Source organism: Balaenoptera acutorostrata, chromosome 3, assembly GCF_949987535.1.
Source record: "Balaenoptera acutorostrata chromosome 3, mBalAcu1.1, whole genome shotgun sequence".
In the NCBI taxonomy this organism is placed as follows: Eukaryota; Metazoa; Chordata; class Mammalia; order Artiodactyla; family Balaenopteridae; genus Balaenoptera; species Balaenoptera acutorostrata.
This window is the reverse complement of record NC_080066.1, coordinates 104,159,186-104,179,929: the sequence shown is the minus strand read 5'-3', so window position 1 is coordinate 104,179,929 and position 20,744 is coordinate 104,159,186. Positions and strand designations below refer to the sequence as shown.

At 37.6% G+C, this 20,744-nt stretch overlaps 1 protein-coding gene and 2 non-coding genes across 5 annotated transcripts in view; all 3 read left to right on the top strand.

Moving 5' to 3' along the window:
• The window catches only part of CCNB1IP1 (cyclin B1 interacting protein 1), a 30,216-nt gene that overhangs the window by 2,095 nt on the left and 7,377 nt on the right, over window positions 1–20,744 (top strand). The window contains exons 1-5 of one of the 3 annotated variants that reach the window (XR_009007345.1): window positions 1,286–1,458; window positions 4,615–4,692; window positions 6,019–6,083; window positions 7,401–8,812; window positions 9,148–9,782. Coding sequence is in view for 2 of the 3 variants with exons in the window: in XM_007180468.2 (XP_007180530.1) it covers window positions 6,021–6,083; window positions 20,020–20,340 (384 nt within the window). In the remaining variant the exon portion in view is untranslated. Of the gene's footprint in view, window positions 1–1,282; window positions 1,459–4,614; window positions 4,693–6,018; window positions 6,084–7,400; window positions 8,813–9,147; window positions 9,783–18,653; window positions 18,716–20,019; window positions 20,341–20,744 lie in introns of those variants that run through there. The other 2 variants (XM_007180468.2, XM_007180469.1) reach the window with 2 other exon arrangements.
• LOC114237783 (small nucleolar RNA SNORD126) lies at window positions 5,162–5,238 on the top strand. The gene has a single exon (XR_003623294.2). It is a non-coding gene; the product is annotated as a small nucleolar RNA SNORD126 (small nucleolar RNA).
• Window positions 6,959–7,106, top strand: LOC114237780 (small nucleolar RNA SNORA79). The gene has a single exon (XR_003623291.1). It is a non-coding gene; the product is annotated as a small nucleolar RNA SNORA79 (small nucleolar RNA).

Genomic DNA, 20,744 nt, shown 5'->3' with positions numbered 1-20,744 from the left:
GGCTGGATATCTTTCTGAAATTATGGTGTTGAGTGAGTAAACTCATATTTTAGCATTAAGTTAGGACAAATGGAAATGTTTGGGGGGCTGTAAACATGCAAAATAAAAGAGGAAGCCTTTGTGAATTCCTCCAAGGCTATTTTAAAAGTCTTAAAAGGCCCAGATCATGTCTTGTGAAACATCTAGTTTTCCAGTTAGGAGGTTTTGCTGATTGGGAGAAAAATTAATTTTCAATGGAAGTATGCTTTTGTTGTTATGGAGTAATTTTATTTAGAATACATTGGAGTCTTCATTGCTAAGTAAAGAATGAGAGGAAGGGGAAAGCAAACTTTTTTTTTTCCTTAAAAGACACGGATCTTGGATTTGGAAGGGCATTTATGAGTACATGAGTGACTTTCCTGGCTTCAAGATTATTGTGAAAGTGTGAAATTTTAGGCAGAATATTTGCATTCTTATTAGAAACAGCATACTAAATATTTAACTACATGCCAGCTACTGTGCAAAGTATTTTATATTTATTTTATGTCATTTAATCTTCACAGCAGTTCTAAGAGGTAGGTGGTTATTTGTCATTATTTTATGGAAAGGGAATCTGAGACTTAAGAGAAGTTGCGTAACTTGCCCCAGGTCACAGCAAATATATGGGGGAGCTAGGACTCAAATCCACTTCTGTCCAACTTCAAAATCCATTATCTTAACCACTAAGCTAATTTGCCTGCCATTTATTTAAACCTTGCTTGTATACCTATAAAATGGAGATGACGTAGTACTTGCAAAATGAGGTACTATGTGGACATATATGGACAGTGCTTTATAAATTCTAAGATAGGCAAAGTATTATGAAATAGATAAAATATGAAGTGAACAGAGTAGGTTTTATTGCCTTTTCATATTGATTTTAAATCATTCCTTATTGCTGTTTTGACCCAAAGCCCTCAGGTACTATATTTTTATTTCATTTTTATTTTGCTCCACCAGCAAAATGGGACTGGGATTGGGTGAAATGGTGGTCTCTTGGGGTGAGCTGTGTATGATCAGTCGGTGTTCCTGATCTCACCACTTTCATTTCATATGTGCCCTGAGTGGATTCCTCCTGCACTGAGAGGTTAAAACAATCGGTATTCTTGGCTAAAATAACTGACAGTGAATGGGAAGTAAAATGTGGGTGTCTGTTCTGATAGTACAGCCTTACAGAGCTGTCTCTAGAAGAGGACGGTGGCAAGCAACCAATTTAGCTTTTACTTCCTATACAAAGTTTTGTGTTGTTTTCCTTCTGCTTCAGGTTGAAGATGGAATCCACTGAGGAAGGAAGGCCTAGGTCTTCAGCACCGTGTGTGCCAGCCCAGAAGCAGCAGTGTGAAAGCCTCTGCAACATCTCCTGTAGACCCCTAAAAATCAGGGGGGGTTGGATTTGGACATCCTCAGTAGGAATGGTTAAGCGCTGATGGGATCATAAACGTAAGTACTTGAACTTTGACCAAGATATGATGCCTTAAAGTGTTCTCTGTTTCACATGTGTATGTGCCTTTTCTATCTAAAAAAGATAGGTTCGTCGAGTTACCGTTGTATCCCATAGTGTGAAATACACAGTAGGCACTGAGTAAATTGGAATGGAACTGAGTAAAATTGAGTGATAACATAACCTTAAAATAGAAGCATCAGCTGATTCAGTATTAGCAATTTGTGGTTGGTATCAGGCCTCATGAAGCATCTGTTCATATGTAAAATGTACCTTTTGCCCGTGAGCACCAGTCCTTTGAAGAACTTATTGCCACAGGAAACAAAATGAGCAGGTCATTGATTGTTAATGGGGTATTTACAGAATGTTTACTTTAGCTCTCTAAACAACTCAGTAAATATACAGTGGCCTTCAGGTGGTAGAATAACACTTGCTGAAGCGTGACTAGAATCCTGCAGGGAGCATCACACATTGGGAAAGGCATCATATATCATCAGGATTTATGTGCTAGGCTTTGTGCTATGTGCCAAGGACACAAAGACCAGGCCCTTTGCAATCTGGGTTTTGTTTGTGAGATGAGACAAATAGAGAAGTTACACTTTTAAATCTATAATTATTTTTGTGTAAGAAGTACTTGGACACGGACTTTTGAGGTTAGACAATGTTGAAACTCTCACAATAAGAAATGGTGAAATCTCGCAATAAGTTTTGCTTCCTATGTTCCCTTAGTTAATTTCTCATGCTGCTGATCTCCAATACATTTTGAATAATTAAAGCACCATTCAAGTATAGGACAAGAAGGAGTAAAATAACACTTTGATTATATCTCTGAGTTACTTAAAACACCTCATTTTCTTTCTGACCTATTGAGCCAGTATGCCATTCTTAATACGTTCTAAAGCAAACCATCTTTTGTAGCTCTGCTTCTTATTTCACTTAGGAAGTGGCATTGTGTAGTGAAAATATGGAGTTGTGACAGAATTGGGTTTAAATCCTAGCTCTTAATAGCTAGATGGACTTTTGAAATTTATTTAACTTCGCTGAGCCTCAAATTTCCTTGTAAATATGAGGAAAAACTTTTGTTGTAAAGTTTGAAATGGTTTCAATAGTTCTTGACAGATTGTAGGAATATTTAAGAACGATAGCTACTACTTCCTTTCTGTCAGCTTATTTTAGTCTTACCCACCCTTTAAGGCACTGCTGTCCAACGCAACGTTCTGTGATGATGGAAATATTCTATATGTGTACTATCCAGTTTGGTAGCGATCAGCCACATGAGGCTATTGAGCAATCTAAATGTGACTGAAGAATTTAATTTAAATTTAGGCTGTATGTGGTGTTAACCTATTGGAGAGTGCAATTTTTCTTTTATTGAGATATAATTGATGTATTACATTATATTAGTTTCAGGTGTTCAACATAATTCAGTATTTGTATATACTATAAAATGATTACCACAATAATTCTAGTTAAGATCCATCACCACACCTAGTTACAAATTTTTTCTTCTTGTGTTGAGAACTTTTGAGATTACTCTCTTAGCAACTCTCATATATATAATAAATATTATTCTAAGTGCAATTTTGAGGCTCATTCAAGACCTACCTTTTTTTTTCATGAAGCCTTCCTTGACCAATGATTCTTCTTAACATTACTTGGTTCTCTCTCCCACTTATTTTGTACTTACCATAGACATTAATTTTCATGAGTGTTGTCTTTATAGCTAGATTGTATTTGAGATTGTGGAGTTTTAAATTTCCCCATTGCTGCATGAAAAGGAACATGATAAAAATATAACTGTAATGTGTAGTTAATAATTTTAAGTGATCATTAAATGTAATAGAATTTTCTAGTTAGTAATTAGGTGAAGAGTAGGGAATAGTATGAAGGTTGCTTACGGTGATGAGCTTTGTGTCTAGTCTGTTTCACTCATCATTTTAGGTGATGAGCTTTGTGTCCAGTCTGTTTCACCTAAAAGTTCAGATTACACTCAAGCTCTGGAAGAACATATTAAAGCCTCTTTCTTACAGTGCCATCTTGTGGCCGATTTGTGCTCCAAAGAATGCTCATTCAAATTTGCTATGTCAAGGGAAGGTTTTCTTAAGTTTATTGTGATAAAACCTTAACAGAAGTAGAGGTTAAATATAATTGACACTGGCTCAAATGAAATTGAAACATGCTTTGAAAAAAAAGCTGACTATTTTACGTTGACTTCTCATTTATTTGACTCTTAGGAGTTCTTAGGTCCTTCCTTTTTTTTTTTTTTTAAAGGATTTTGTGAATTTAATGACTGTGGTTATCCTGTGGTGGTTACGAGTGTTTTCTGCAATCACATACCCTGTGAACTTGGAGAGACTGGCAGTAACCCATGCCATTTATCCCATGGCTGCCAAGCTCTGTTTGCAGCCAGCACACGGCTCCTTCTTTTTGCATACCTATTCTTTTGTTAGACTGTTGACTTTTATAACCTTTCAGAGGTTGGTTAGATTTATCGTACAGTTTTACCCAAACTTTTAAATTTATACAAATAGCGGAGCTTGTACAGAAATCCTGCCCTAGTCTGATACTGAGTTTGGGCATTTGATGACATCCTCCAAGTAGATGGGTCAATTTATACTGCTGAATGGGGATTAAAATAAAGAATGAACAGTTTTCTTTGAGGTTAATTTTCCTTGAGGTTATATGGGTGTGACTTGGTGTGGAGTAGGCTGGTGTGCATTCAAGTCTTATAGTCAGAGCATTTGCATATTTTTAAAAAAGATTTATTTATTTAATTTATTTATTTTTGGCTGCGTTGGGTCTTTGTTGCTGTGCACAGGCTTTCTCTAGTTACGGCAAGTGGGGGCTACTCTTCGTTGAGGTGCACAGGCTTCTCATTGCAGTGGCTTCTCTTGTTGCGGAGCATGGGCTCTAGGCACGCAGGCTTCAGTAGTTGCGGCACGTGGGCTCAGTAGTTGTGGCTCGCAGGCTCTAGAGCGCAAGCTCAGTAGTTGTGGCACACAGGCTTAGTTGCTCCGTGGCATGTGGCATCTTCCTGGACCAGGGCTCAAACCTGTGTCCCCTGCATTGGCAGGCAGATTCTTAACCACTATGCCACTTTCTTAACCAGGGAAGCCCCTGCATATTTTAAAATTTATTAATTTTTTATTTTCCAGAGATGATGCCAGATAGTTGATAAATCCTATAGCTCAACTTGATTCCTAGATACAAGCTGGATTCATTTGATACCACAGGTAAGTATAAAAGAAAACCTTCATTTTTACCTCATTTGAATTTCTAATCACCTAGCAATTTGGGGGGGCTCACTTTTCTTTCTTTTTTTAAAAATATTTATTTATTTTTTGGGCTGCATCGGGTCTTAGTTGTGGCATGTGGGATCTTTCACTGTGGTGCGCGACTTATCTCTAGTTGTGGTGCACGGGTTCCAGAGTACGTGGGCTCTGTAGTTACTGCACACGGGCTTAGTTGCCCCGCGGCATGTGGGATCTTAGTTCCCCCACCCGGGATTAGAACCTGCATCCCCTGCATTGGAAGGCAGATTCTTAACCACTGGACCACCAGGGAAGTCCCCGGGGGCTCAATTTTCTTAGTGGCTGAAATTAGTGGTAGTTGAAGGGGCCTTAGTTCTAACCTTAACAGAGTTTCCCTGGTTTAGGGATGAGGAGCTGGTGGTGGTTTGTCCTTTACCAGTCAGTCATTTGCAGTTTGCCATGGTGAAACGCATGTTAAGTTCATGTTTCAGCTGATCGCCCTGATTAAACACATGCTCTGAGCAGACTAAACCTAGGGTAAACACCTGGAATTGAATTCTGCGTCTTGAAATTTTTACTGGAATCTAGCCTGTGATGTTAGGTAATTCTTAAATCTTTGAATTATGAATTTGCTACTACAACATTTTGTTGTGCTTTGATCTTTTGTGATATCTCTTTGAGATAGACAGAACTTGGGTCTAGAATCCTTAATCTAATAATTCAAACAGTACAGAAAAAACACTGATAACTGGTATAATTCTATTAACTACTTAACTTGACAGTATTAAACTAATCACTATTTTGTTAGTCTATATATAAGATTAAGAGAACCCCAGAGTTGGTTAAATCAATTTTAAAATCAAGATAATAAAATGCAATACTATACAATCACTAAAAGTTATGATACTGGTTTGTCTTTCTTGAAATGGAAGAGTATTCATGATACATTAATTTAAAAACAAGTTACAGAGCAATATGTATAATCCTTTTTCTGCTTAAACATTTTTATATGCTTATGTTTACTTGAGAAGTCATTTGAAAGGATATACTCAAATACAAGGGATTATTGTCTTTAGAATTGGGTTGTATGGGTGATCTTGTTAACCAGTATTTTCTGACTTTATGATATTCATGTATAATTTAAAGTTATTTAAAGCAACCCAGGTGGGACAGGCTCATATTCTTGTACCTGCAAGTTTCAGCACAGAATGGGGTTACATATGAGGGTGAAATATAGGAAATACAAATAATTCAAAGTAACATCAGCAGTTGAAATAATTTTTTAGCTTTTGGCTGTGTCTTTTGCAGAAATGAAACTTCGGGAGACTAGATTGGAGTCTCACTTCTTTCCCAGCCTGGAACTCTTGGGAGCTGTAAGTCCTGGATATACAATAGATAATAATAGTATTTTTGTTTTATGGTAAGGCTTATGTTGAAATTGAGAAATTTGATATACATATGAATCTGTGAGAACTCAGCTTAGTGACTTCATGGCTAGCTGCTAAGGTGCTACAAATTTCAATTTTTAAAAAGTCAACTAAACATGTTGAGAGGTAGCTTAGCATAGTAGTTATACATGGCTTCTGGAGTCAGACTGTGTTCAAACCCATTCTGTATCACTTAAGCAGCTGTGTAACCTTGGCAAGTTTCTTAACATCTCAGAGTCTTAGGGCCTTTATATCTTAGAAGGTGATAATTATAGTACCTGACTCAAAGGAATAATACTTAACTTGGAAGATTAAATTAGATAATAAATGTGTGGGGCTTAGAACATTGTTAACATGTAGTAAATGCTCAATAGATGTTAGCTATTTTATCATCAGAGTCCATGTTTATATTTATCTTAGACTGTACTACCTGGCAATTTCTGACATCTGCCTAAGAGGTTATCAGAAATTCTTTGTTTTTATTGCTTATGTGCATCTTTCTGCCAGTTGGTCTATCCCTCATCATCTTTACCCCTAGCACACAAAGCCTAATTTAGTTCCAGAATTAGGCAAAGTATGGTAATAAGGTCTATAGTGTATATCCCTATATAACTGTTCCAATAACATTTTCTTAATTAATCTTGTTTTGGGCACTAATTTATTTATCACCTAATTCCTCTTTTTGTCTATCTAGCTGGTCCAGTTGATACTTAATGGTTCTAGTTCTTGACTGACTTTTTAAAAAGTTAGATGTAGTGATTGTAGTGATGTTTCTTAAAACATTTATTAAAATGTTTATTAAAATGATTAGAGATAATATTTGACGGCTGTTCCTCTCACTGCTTGGAGCCTTAAGTAGTGGGATTTTAGTCTGTCATATATCTAAGCTGACTTGTCTTCACTCAGGGCACCATGAGGATGGGTTGGCTGTCCGTTAGTGCCATCTGATTTTTGCGGAGTCAAACAATTGCAAAGCAGGTGGTGATTCTAGGTTAAGAAAATATACCTGTGATTAAAAAAAACCCCACTAATTTTAAAACATGAGGATCTAATGTTTAGAGAACCTTTTGATTGCAATTGCTTTTGAATAGCACTGATCTAAGGCTATGAAAGAAAGAGCTCTAGTCAGTTGATTCTGGCAGTTATTGTAACATTATACTCTGAAGTCATTCATGTATAAATTTTAAATGGTTTACTCAGTTTTCTATTGAGTAGTTATTCACACATTTCAGGGAAGTATTAAAAATATCTTTTTCTTTGCAGCATGAAGGTAGATGATTCTTCAAATTAAAGATGGACACTGACTTTTCTCACCAGAAATGGTTTATAGAATCAACTTTCAAAAATGCAAGAGGCAGCAAAAAAAATGAGTAAAATATTTTCTTCTATTATTCTTTGATTGTTTGCTAAATTGTAAACTCCATGAAAGCAGGATAACTTGCTTATCTGTAACGCCTGGCCCAGAATAGATACTCAAAAAATATTTGAAGTTGGGCTTCCCTGGTGGCGCAGTGGTTGAGAATCTGCCTGCCAATGCAGGGGACATGGGTTCGAGCCCTGGTCTGGGAAGATCCCACATGCCACGGAGTAACTAAGCCCATGAGCCACAATTACTGAGCCTGCGCGTCTGGAGCCTGTGCTCCTCAACAAGAGAGGCCGTGATAGTGAGAGGCCCGCGCACCGTGATGAAGAGTGGCCCCCGCTTGCCACAACTAGAGAAAGCCCTCGCACAGAAACGAAGACCCAACACAGCCATAAATAAATAAATAAATAAATAAATGAAGCATGACACAAATTAAGCAATGTGAATACCATCAAGCTTTCATCATCATAAAAAAAATATTTTAAGTTAATTAAAATTTCTGTAGAATTTTGTGTTTTTTTAATCCCTGGAAAATAACAACCATTTTAATGACATTTCAGCAAGACAATTACATGGAATAACTGGGACTTAAATTTTGACTCTGATGTAGAAACTATCTGGATACCAATGAGTCTACTTAATATCTGATTATGATGCTTGATCCTTTAAGAGGCAATGAAGAATGGCTGCCAAAACAAACTGTGTATGTGAGGAATAGATATATAAAAGCTTACTAATATTTAGTAGGAAATCTTTTATTATGTACATTTCATTGGAAATTTTTCATTGATTTAAATTGCACATACGACTCAGGTATGATTAAAAAGTTTTTTTTTTTTTGCTTTATATTTAATGTTGAAATATTCTCAATTGTTTCGGCTAAATTATACTTTACAGATATTTTTGCCCTATATTCTTTATTTACATCCATGAGGGTATATTTAACATGCAAGGGATACAAAATATACATCCAAATATTGGAAGTTTGGTATACTTCACTGTGTTTTGGAATGAAATTTAATATTTGTGCTTATGCCAGAATCACACAAATGGTATGCAACTATAATAACTTCTGTTAGAATATGAAACCTATTCTTTAGATTCTTCTATTAAAACAAATATAAGTATCAAATTAGTTTTAGAGTAGATGATGCTGACAGTCAGATTCAAAGATAATAAGGGGGGAAGATTATTATCTCTGAAGCTCTTAGAGAAACGTGGTGCATAAATACTCATAATATAGCCAATATGTACTTAAAATATCTGAATAAGATCAAAATCAAACTTCATGGTAAAAATACCATTTTGAAAGGTAAAGTAGGGGCTTCCCTGGTGGCGCAGTGGTTGAGAATCTGCCTGCCAATGCAGGGGACACGGGTTCGAACCCTGGTCTGGGAAGATCCCGCATGCCGCGGAGCAACTGGGCCCGTGAGCCACAATTACTGAGCCTGCGCGTCTGGAGCCTGTGCTCCGCAACAAGAGAGGCCGCGATGGTGAGAGGCCTGCGCACCGCGATGAAGAGTGGTCCCCACTTGCCGCAACTAGAGAAAGCCCTCGCACAGAAACGAAGACTCAACACAGTCATAAATAAATAAATAAATAAAAGAACGTGAATTTCTTAAAAAAAAAAAAAAAAAAAAAAGAAAGGTAAAGTAACCTGCAGTTAAATGGTATAAGTGATATGTAAGCACAAATTGTGCTTTCAGAGTTTATCCAGACTTCTTAGGAAGAATGGATTAAAGATCTATAAATGAAAAGCAAAACTTTAAACCTGTAGAAAAGCAAAGACTATGACACTGGAGTACACATAAAGCACAAAAAGGAAAGATCGATAAATTTGTATACAATAAAATTCAAACTTATGTTTACACATCATGTAACTGACAAAGTCTCCATTTAAATGAAGAAAATGATCAAAGGATATGAATGGACAATACAGAGATGAGGATCCCTGAGTAGTAATTCACATGAAAAGATGCTTTATCTAACTAGTAATAAAAGATTTCCACATTAAAACAACACTGAGATACCATTTCACTGCCATCAGATGGGCAAAAATGAAAACAAAACAAAACAAAACAACCTCGACACTTAAACGTGTTGCCGAGGCTGGAGTAGTGGGCTCTCATCTTTGCTGGTGGCAGTGAAATTTATGTTACTACTTTAGAGAATGGTTTGGCAACATCTAGTTTATTGGAAGATGCTTATACTTGGTCTTTGAGTATTATATTCTATAAGAATTCTTGACATGTGTATTCAAGGAGGCATGTACAGAAAGTTCATTGCAGTCATATTTTTAATTGTAAAAGCCAGGAACTAATATCCACTAGAAGAATGAATGAATAAATTCTGGTTTGTAGCATTTGGCTGTTAAAATGAATTAATACGAGGTATGTGTATTAACTTTACATCTCAAAAACAATGAATTAAAAATATGGCCAACTGATATTTGTTGTGTGAGAAGATTTAGTAGTTTTAGAATATGCAAGACATTCACAGAGAGATAGACAAGATGAAATGGCAGAGGGCTATGTACCAGATGAAGGAACAAGATAAAACCCCAGGAAAGCAACTAAATGAAGTGGAGATAGGCAACCTTCCAGAAAAAGAATTCAGAATAATGTTAGTGAAGATGATCCAGGACCTTGGAAAAAGAATGGAGGCAAAGATCGAGAAGATACAAGAAATGTTTAACAAAGACCTAGAAGAATTAAAGATCAAACAAACAGAGATGAACAACACAATAACTGAAATGAAAAATACACTAGAAGGAATCAAAAGCAGAATAACTGAGGCAGAAGAACAGATAAGTGACCTGGAAGACAGAATGGTGGAATTCACTGCTGCGGAACAGAATAAAGAAAAAAGCATGAAAAGAAATGAAGACGGCCTAAGAGACCTCTGGGACAACATTAAATGCAAAAACACTTGCATTATAGGAGTCCCAGAAGGAGAAGAGAGAGAGAAAGGACCAGAGAAAATATTTGAAGAGATTATAGTCGAAAACTTCCCTAACATGGGAAAGGAAATAGCCACCCAAGTCCAGGAAGCGTAGAGAGTCCCATACAGGATAAACCCAAGGAGAAACACACCGAGACACATAGTAATCAAATTGGCAAAAATTAAAGACAAAGAAAAATTATTGAAAGCAGCAAGGGAAAAATGACAAATAACATACAAGGGAACTCCCATAAGGTTAACAGCTGATTTCTCAGCAGAAACTCTACAAGCCAGAAGGGAGTGGCATGATATACTTAAAGTGATAAAAGGGAAGAACCCACAACCAAGATTACTCTACCCGGCAAGGATCTCATTCAGATTTGATGGAGAAATCAAAAGCTTTACAGACAAGCAAAAGCTAAGAGAATTCAGCACCACCAAACCAGCTCTTCAACAAATGCTAAAGGAATTTCTCTAAGTGGGAAACACAAGAGAAGAAAAGGACCTACAAAAACAAACCCAAAACAATTAAGAAAATGGTCATAGGAACACACATATCAATAATTACCTTAAAAATGAATGGATTAAATGCTCCAACCAAAAGACACAGGCTTGCTGAATGGATACAAAAACAAGACCCATATATATGCTGTCTACAAGACCCACTTCAGACCTAGGGACACATACAGACTGAAAGTGAGGGGATGGAAAAAGATATTCCATGCAAATGGAAATCATAAGAAAGCTGGAGTAGCAATACTCATATCAGATAAAATAGACTTTAAAATAAAGAATGTTAAAATAGACAAGGAAGAACACTACATAATGATCAAGGGATCAATCCAAGAAGAAGATATAACAACTATAAATATATATGCACCCAACATAGGAGCACCACAATACATAAGGCAACTGCTAACAGCTATAAAAGAGGAAATCGACAGTAACACAATAATAGTGGGGGACTTTAACACCTCACTTACACCAATGGACAGATCCTCCAAAATGAAAATAAATAAGGAAACAGAAGCTTTAAATGACACAAGAGACCAGATAGGTTTAATTGATATTTATAGGACATTCCATCCAAAAACAGCAAATTACACGTTCTTCTCAAGTGCGCACGGAACATTCTCCAGGATAGATCACATCTTGGGTCACAAATCAAGCCTCAGTAAATTTAAGAAAATTGAAATCATATCAGGCATCTTTTCTGGCCACAACCCTATGAGATTAGAAATCAATTACAAGGAAAAAAACGTAAAAAACACCAACACATGGAGGCTAAGCAATACGTTACTAAATAACCAAGAGATCACTGAAGAAATCAAAGAGGAAATAAAAATATACCTAGAGACAAATGACAACAAAAACATGACAATCCAAAACCCATCAGATGTGGCAAAAGCAGTTCTAAGAGGGAAGTTTATAGCTATACAAGCCTACCTCAAGAAACAAGAAAAATCTCAAATAAACAATCTAACCTTACACCTCAGGGAACTAGAGAAAGAAGAACAAACAAAACTCAAAGTTAGCAGAAGGAAAGAAATCATAAAGATCAGAGCAGAAATAAATGAAATAGAAACAAAGAAAACAATAGCAAGGATCAATAAAACTAAAAGCTTGTTCTTTGAGAAGATAAACAAAATTGATAAACCATTAGCCAGACTCATCAAGAAAAAGAGGGAGAGGACTCAAATCAATAAAATTAGAAATGAAAAAGGTGAAGTTACAACGGACACTGCAGAAATACAAAGCATCCTAAGAGACTACTACAAGCAACGCTACGCCAATAAAATGGACAACCTGGAAGAAATGGACAAATTCTTAAAAAGGTATAACCTTCCAAGACTGAACCAGGAAGAAACAGAAAATATGAACAGACCAATCACAAGTAATGAAATTGAAACTGTGATTAAAAATCTTCCAACAAACAAAACTCCAGGACCAGATGGCTTCACAGGTGAACTCTATCAAACATTTAGAGACGAGCTAACACCCATCCTTCTCAAACTCTTCCAAAAAATTGCAGAGGAAGGAACACTCCCAAACTCATTCTATGAGGCCACCATCACCCTGATACCAAAACCAGACAAAGATACTACAAAAAAAGAAAATTACAGACCAATATCACTGATGAATATAGATGCAAAAATCCTCAACAAAATACTAGCAAACAGAATCCAACAACACATTAAAAGGATCATACACCACGATCAAGTGGCATTTATCCCAGGGATGCAAGGATTCTTCAATATACGCGAATCAATCAATGTGATACACCATATTAACAAATTGAAGAATAAAAACCATATGATCATCTCAATAGATGCAGAAAAAGCTTTTGACAAAATTCAACCCCCAGTTATGATAAAAACTCTCCAGAAAGTGGGCATAGAGGGAACCTACCTCAACATAATAAAGGCCATATATGACAAACCCACCGCAAACATCATTCTCAATGGTGAAAAACTGAAAGCATTTTCTCTAAGATCAGGAACGAGACAAGGATGTCCACTCTCACCACTATTATTCAACATAGTTCTGGAAGTCCTAGCCACGGCAATCAGAGAAGAAAAAGAAATAAAAGGAATACAAATTGGAAAAGAAGAAGTAAAACTGTCACTGTTTGCGGATGACATGATACTATACATAGAGAATCCTAAAACTGCCACCAGAAAACTGCTAGAGCTAATGAATGAATATGGTAAAGTTGCAGGATACAAAATGAATGCACAGAAATCTCTTGCATTCCTATACACTAATGATGAAAAATCTGAAAGAGAAATTATGGAAACACTCCCATTTACCAGTGCAACAAAAAGTATAAAATACCTAGGAATAAACCTACCTAGGGAGACAAAAGACCTGTATGCAGAAAACTATAAGACACTGATGAAAGAAATTAAAGATGATACCAACAGATGGAGAGATATACCATGTTCTTGGATTGGAAGAATCAACATTGTGAAAATGAGTATACTACCCAAAGCAATCTACAGATTCAATGCAATCCCTATCAAATTACCAATGGCATTTTTTACAGAGCTAGAACAAATCATCTTAAAATTTGTATGGAGTCACAAAAGACCCCGAATAGCCAAAGCAGTCTTGAGGGAAAAAAATGGAGCTGGAGGAATCAGACTCCCTGACTTCAGACTATACTACAAAGCTACAGTAATCAAGACAATATGGTACTGGCACAAAAACAGAAATATAGATCAATGGAACAAGACAGAAAGCCCGGAGATAAACCCACGCACCTATGGTCAACTAATATGAAAAGGAGGCATGGATATACAATGGAGAAAAGACAGTCTCTTCAATAAGTGGTGCTGGGAAAACTGGACAGCTACATGTAAAAGAATGAAATTAGAACACTCCCTAACACCATACACAAAAATAAACTCAAAATGGATTAGAGACCTAAATGTAAGACCAGATACTATAAAACTCTTAGAGGAAAGCATAGGAAGAACACTCTGACATAAATCACAGCAAGATCTTTTTTGATCCACCTCCTAGAGTAATGGAAATAAAAACAAAAATAAACAAATGGGACGTAATGAAACTTAAAAGCTTTTGCACAGCAAAGGAAACCATAAACAAGATGAAAAGACAACCCTCAGAATGGGAGAAAATATTTGCAAACGAATCAACGGACAAAGGATTAATCTCCAAAATACATAAACAGCTCATGCAGCTCAATATTAAAAAAAACAAACAACCCAATGCAAAAATGGGCAGAAGAACTAAATAGACATTTCTCAAAGAAGACATACAGATGGCCAAGAAGCACATGAAAAGCTGCTTAACATCACTAATTATTAGAGAAATGCAAATCAAAACTACAGTGAGGTATCACCTGACACCAGTTAGAATGGGCATCACCAGAAAATCTACAAACAACAAATGCTGGAGAGGGTGTGGAGGAAAGGGAACCCTCCTGCACTGTTGGTAGGAATGTAAATTGATACAGCCACTGTGGAGAACAGTATGGAGGTTCCTTAAAATGGTTTATAGAAATGGTTTATAGAATCAACTTTCAAAAATGCAAGAGGCAGCAAAAAAAAATGAGTAAAATATTTTCTTCTATTATTCTTTGATTTTTTGCTAGATTGTAAACTCCATGAAAGCAGGATAACTTGCTTATCTGTAATGCCTGGCCCAGAATAGATACTCAAAAAATATTTGAAGTAGGGCTTCCCTGGTGGCGCAGTGGTTGAGAATCTGCCTGCCAATGCAGGGGACACGGGTTCGAGCCCTGGTCTGGGAAGATCCCACATGCCGCGGAGCAAATGAGCCCGTGAGCCACAGCTACTGAGCCTGCGCATCTGGAGCCTGTGCTCCGCAACAAGAGGCCGCGATAGTGAGAGGCCCGCGCACCGCGATGAAGAGTGGCCCCCGCTTGCCGCAACTAGAGAAAGTCCTTGTACAGAAACGAAGACCCAACACACCCAAAAATAAATAAATAAACTTAAACAAACAAACAAACAAAACTAAAAATAGAATTACCATATGACCCAGCAATCCCACTACTGGGCATATACCCAGAGAAAACCATAATTCAAAAAGACACATGCACCCCAATGTTCATTGCAGCACTATTTACAATAGCCAGTTCATGGAAGCAACCTAAATGCCCATCGACAGACAAATGGAGAAAGAAGATGTGGTACATATATACAATGGAATATTACTCAGCCGTAAAAAGGAATGAAATTGGGTCATTTGTAGAGACGCGGATGGATCTAGAGACTGTCATACAGTGTGAAGTAAGTCAGAAAGAGAAAAAGAAATATCGTATATTAACGCATATATGTGGAACCTAGAAAAATGGTACAGATGAACCAGTCTGCAGGGCAGAAATGGAGACAGAGATGCAGAGAAGAAATGTACGGACCCCAAGGGGGGAACGTGGGGGGTGGGAGTGGTGGTATGATGAATTGGGCCATTTGGATTGACATGTGTACACTGATGTGTATAAAATGGATGACTAATAAGAACCTGCTGTATAAAAAATAAAATAAAATTCAAAAATTCAAAAAAATAATAAAGAGGTGAAGAGGGAATTGCCCATCATAAAGAGGGTGGGTCAGTCCCGAAAATACAGGAAAAGGAGTGTCACAAGCAAATGGCACCTGTGCCCAGTCTGGCACTCTTCAAGTGGGGGCACTTCGTCTGTTCGATTTTAAGTATCATCAATCCACTGGCCGTGTTATTCCTATGATTAGTGTGATGGCATCAGGGTATCATCAGTGCCTTTTGTCACTGAACAGTTTAATAATTCCCTACATGCCTCCCACAACCTTTCACAATTCTGTGCTTCTTATTAAAATGTGATAGGGAGACACTAGACTGGTCAGCTTGAAATAAATACTCAGTCTACAAGGCAGTTACGGTGTTCACTGGAGATTCTGAGATGTAAGTTTACCCATGTGAGAAAGAGCCACTCTCCATTGGGCTCTGAATACACAAGCTGACAAAAAGAAAAAAAGAATATGCACAACAAAGTTTGATGTACATACATATATTAAAAGTATAAAAGCATGCATGAGAATGATAAACACCAAAATCTGGCTTGTTTACCTCTGAAGAGGTAAGAGGAAAGTGGATTGAGGTGTACACAGGGGCAGCTTCAATTGTATCTGTAATTTGTTACCGCATTAAAAATATCAAATGTGAGAAAGCTTTGGGTTTATTAAAGCTGAGTGGTGGTCATTCTCCATACATTTTTGATAAGCTTGATATTTAATAATAAAAAACAATATTTTAAAGATCTCATTTTGGTGGATGGGTCTCTGTATCCCAGCCTTGATTGATTTCAGTGGTCTCATCCCCAGGAGCACCTTAGAAATGAGCCATTGAAGGTTTTGTCTATGTCATGAGAGAATAGGACACGTGTTTTGCCGAAAGCCTGCTTTCAGTTTTAAGGTTTGTTGGATTCGTTGGCAAAATAACCACTTGTTTCACATAAGTAAACAGCTTTAATCAATTCTTTAATGAAAGGTGATTAAACTTAATTTTAATATACAGTCATTAGAAGGAAAGGAATAAGAATATTAGAGAAACATAACAGGATATATACATCACCGAATTGGGCCGACACCTACTTCCAGATCCAAACAGCAGCTGGAAAGTCCCGAGTGACAGCAATCTGGAGCCCCAGTTGGGAAGGGTCCCGGATGGTGCATCCACCCCACAGGTGAGACTTCAGATTGGAGTTCTGGGGGCTTCCGTTTATAATTCCAGGCTGCAAACTGATATCATCAGTTTGTGTGCAAAAATGCAGCTCTGGATTCACTTTAACAATGCTGTCGGTTTCACCATATGAGTCACAAGATTTTCCAGAACATGGGGGACTGGCCAGGTCCCCAGGACTGAAGAAATTCTAAGACCCACTCCCTTTGTTATTGTAAGCGCCGCTTGACTTGCTAGCTGCAATTGTTAGGTGTGCAAGCAGGCACGCAGTCCAGGCAGGATCACAGGTCAAGCAGAGGCCTGCTTCTGCCTCAAGCCTGAACAAGACTACTTTACTAGTTTTCCCAACAACATGCCACCAAGAAACAGGTCAATTCCTGCTGTTCCAGTCTACTGGGATATTAAGACTTTGTAGCCACCCCCCTTTTCTCCTATCTGGCAAAATAGGTTCTCTCCCCCCGTCCCAAAACCTGTGTGTGGGGTGTGTGTGTGTGTGTGTATGTGTGTTTTAATTCATACAGGCTTTTAGCTAAATGGGTTGGAAATTGGAAACTGATTTAGAGAGAAAATGGTGTGGGTAACACTAAGGTCTGGGGAATCAGTATCATTGGGGAATCGATACTGATGAAGAAGCAGGAAGGGATCATACTGCAGCACAAAGGTAACTTGGCTAGGATCATAAAGTTAGGTACTGGTAGAATTTGAATGCTTTGTGTTTATAACTTGAAATGAGATTATACCCTTTTATTGTACTTTAAGTAATATTTCTACATTTGGCATAGTTAAAACCAGAAAATGCACAAAAGGCTCAGATAACCAGAATATGTTAAGGATTACATGGTTTACACATGAACCCCTAATTTTCTTCAAACCTATTTTGTACCACTAGAATTGAGTTTCTATTCTAAACTGTCAGAAGATGTTTTAGGAAAAGTATACAAAGGCCAAGATGACCCTGATTACTATGAACTAGTTGCAAATAGACAAAAAACGAGCAGAAAGTTGTTTAATCAGGATAGGTTTCTGTTTGAAGGAGAAAGGTTTAGTATACAGATTCACAACCCATAAAGGGGTTTGCAGGGCTTAGTGTCCATTGTGTTATGATTTATTGGGTTGTTTCTGTTACTAATTCATACTGGTTTCATATAATATGGAAAGGTGGTGACAAAAGACAGCATTAAGGCATGTATCCTGAGGACCCCTCAAGCTCTCGGCTTAATTTCTAATATGAATTCTAATAGACTCATAGATTGAGCAGAAAGTCATACAGTAAGCACAGAACAGAAAAAGTGACAAGTAACAGCATTAGGATAAAGCCAGTATAGATATTTAAACAATTACAAGCAGGTCCAGGAAAGCACACAGGCAGATGACCTCAAAAAAGCTGTGACACCCGATCCTATCGCTTCGTTCCTAGAGCTGTAATGAATGTTCATAATGCAGACTCTGAATCAAGAAAAGTTCTTTAATATTATATAGAGGATGTGGAAAAGCTGGAAAGATGTCTATTTCAAGATGGATTTAAAAAATGGCAGAATCTACCTCAACACAGAGGTGTTAGCCGTCAAGTTATAGGTATCACACAATTTTGGGGGCTTTTTCCCTTAAATACTTATAAAGTGTTGCCCAGTCGGTACTCCCCAAATTTTCCCAGGACAAACACCTGCGGGTACTCAGAGGCTGTTAGCTTCTCAACTGTACCCACTCTGCTCTGACCTCAAATGTTAGGCCCATGACAGCTACGATGTCACTCTTGTGCCAGCCGAGGGCTGAAAAGAGCACACGATGACAGTATCTACGGGGCTCCCAAGTGGGAAACCTAGGCCAGGCCCAGTCAGATTCGCTCTCTGAGATGCACGTACCTGGGGGTGCACCGCCCACAGTGCAGGCGCCACAGCCCGGCGGGTCCCAGAATCCTGAGCGGCGGTGACCCGGGCGCTCAGCCCCCTGCAGGCTCCCGGGCGACTCCGCGCATGCGCCCTCAGACGTAGTGGCGACGCCCGCGGCGAGTCCTCGCTCGTCGTGGAGTTGAGGAGGCAACGGCGTTTTCCCGCGTTTTTTCTGGGCGCCTCCGGTTAGATATTTTATTGGTATTAGTGTTGTTAGTATTTTCTCTTTCGAGCGCGGAAAGCGGGCTGCGAATTTGAAGTTTCCGTGAGTCTAACCCTCAAAACTTGGTCCTCGCTGACTTGGACAGCTCACTGAATTGGCTCTTTCTCCCACCTTGTGGAAAATTTGGAATTAGCTGCGCTTCTCGCTCTGCCTGAGAAGGGGCTCAGGTTCCAAACTGTTTCCATCTCTTCTGCTTCCCCTCGGCATATTGCCCTGCCGGAGGGAAAATAGGCCTCCTAACTCCAGCCGCCAGGTGCCTGTACCTGTGGAGACACCCTCAGCTGGGGCATTTCGGGTAAAGGTGTCAGAGCATCCTTGTTCACCCCATGACCAAGGCAACATTCTTGACGGAATTTATCAGTTCATAAATGTGACCATTTTCTCTTGGTGTATAATTGGTGTGTTACTATTATTTTATACGATATATGACTAATTTCGGTATATTCAGAATACTGCTGCCTAGTTTGGATTAGTAAAACTCCAGTAACAGTGAACACTATATTGAAAAATAACTTGTGTATTTATATGGTTTTTCAAATGTTTGAAATAGAAGTGCAGCATTGAATAGTATTTATATTAATAGGTGAGTTGTTTAATTGGTGTTAAAACCTGCTTTTATATAGATTTTCAGGCTTCATAATGTCAACTACTTGGATGAATTAGGTTAGTTTCCATTTAATACTATCAGATTACTACTCTTTTTTAGTCAAGGCAGCACAGGTAAAGAATCTGAGGAATCAGCATATATGAAAACCTAAAAACATAACTTAAAATACTTTGCATTAAAGAATGCCTGAAATCAGTGCCTGGACTTTTATATCTGCCAAGTGTGAGAAGTGATACTAAAATATTCTAGAGAACTATGAATGGGTAATAAATTTGGATTTTTGTTTAGGTGTTGAGGAATGGCAAAAAGCAGTAATTTAATTTTTATTTGTTTGTACTTTGTAAATGTTCCTAAGCCCTTTTTTTCCATGAACATGTTATTTTTGACTTGTAAGTAAGATGTGGAACCACCTGTGTCTTTAACTTTTTCCTTAAAAAGTTTTTTCATGGCCTTGGTAGTGGTTTGCACAGAGAAGGAACCCAGTATTGTTGGGTGACTGAAATCAATATTATATATTTATTATAATAAATACAAAAGCCTAATAAAAGGTACATTATTTTGTCTTAATAGAATAAAAACATGTTTTATTTACTTATCTATTTATTTAATTTTACTGCAATTTGACTTTTTCATTTACCCCTTTTTTGGATTCTTTTCAGCATCTGGAAACCTTATTATCTATTATGTCTTTGTGTGAAGACATGCTGCTTTGTAACTATCGTAAGTGTCGCATCAAGCTCTCTGGTTATGCATGGGTCACTGCCTGCTCTCATATATTCTGTGATCAGCATGGCAGTGGTGAGTTTAGTCGTTCACCAGCTATCTGCCCTGCCTGCAACAGTACTCTTTCTGGAAAGTTAGATATTGTCCGCACAGAACTCAGTCCATCAGAGGAATATAAAGCCATGGTATTGGCGGGACTTCGACCAGAGATTGTGTTGGACATTAGCTCCCGAGCACTGGCCTTCTGGACGTATCAGGTTAGTGCTTAGGCTAGTTTCTCTGGAGAGTATGATTTGAGGCACGTGTGAAAGCTTCTAATGTTTTTCCTTCGCTGTGTTTGTATTTATTTTTTAATGAATGTATGGAAAACTTTCTTTTTAATAAATTTTCTTTTTTTCAAAAGTAATATGTTTATTGTTGAAAATCCAAAAGGAAGAAAATAAAAAACCATCCATAATTCCATCACTCAGAGATAACCAGTGTTGATATATTTTTGTTTGTGTATTGCTAGACTTTTTCTTTTTTTTTTTGTTCTCTCTCTCTTTTTAAAATATTTATTTATTTACTTATTTGGCTACCCTGGCTCTTAGTTGTGGCACTCGGGATCTTCATTCCCGCATTCAGGATCTTCATTGCAGCATGCGGGATCTTTATTTTTTAT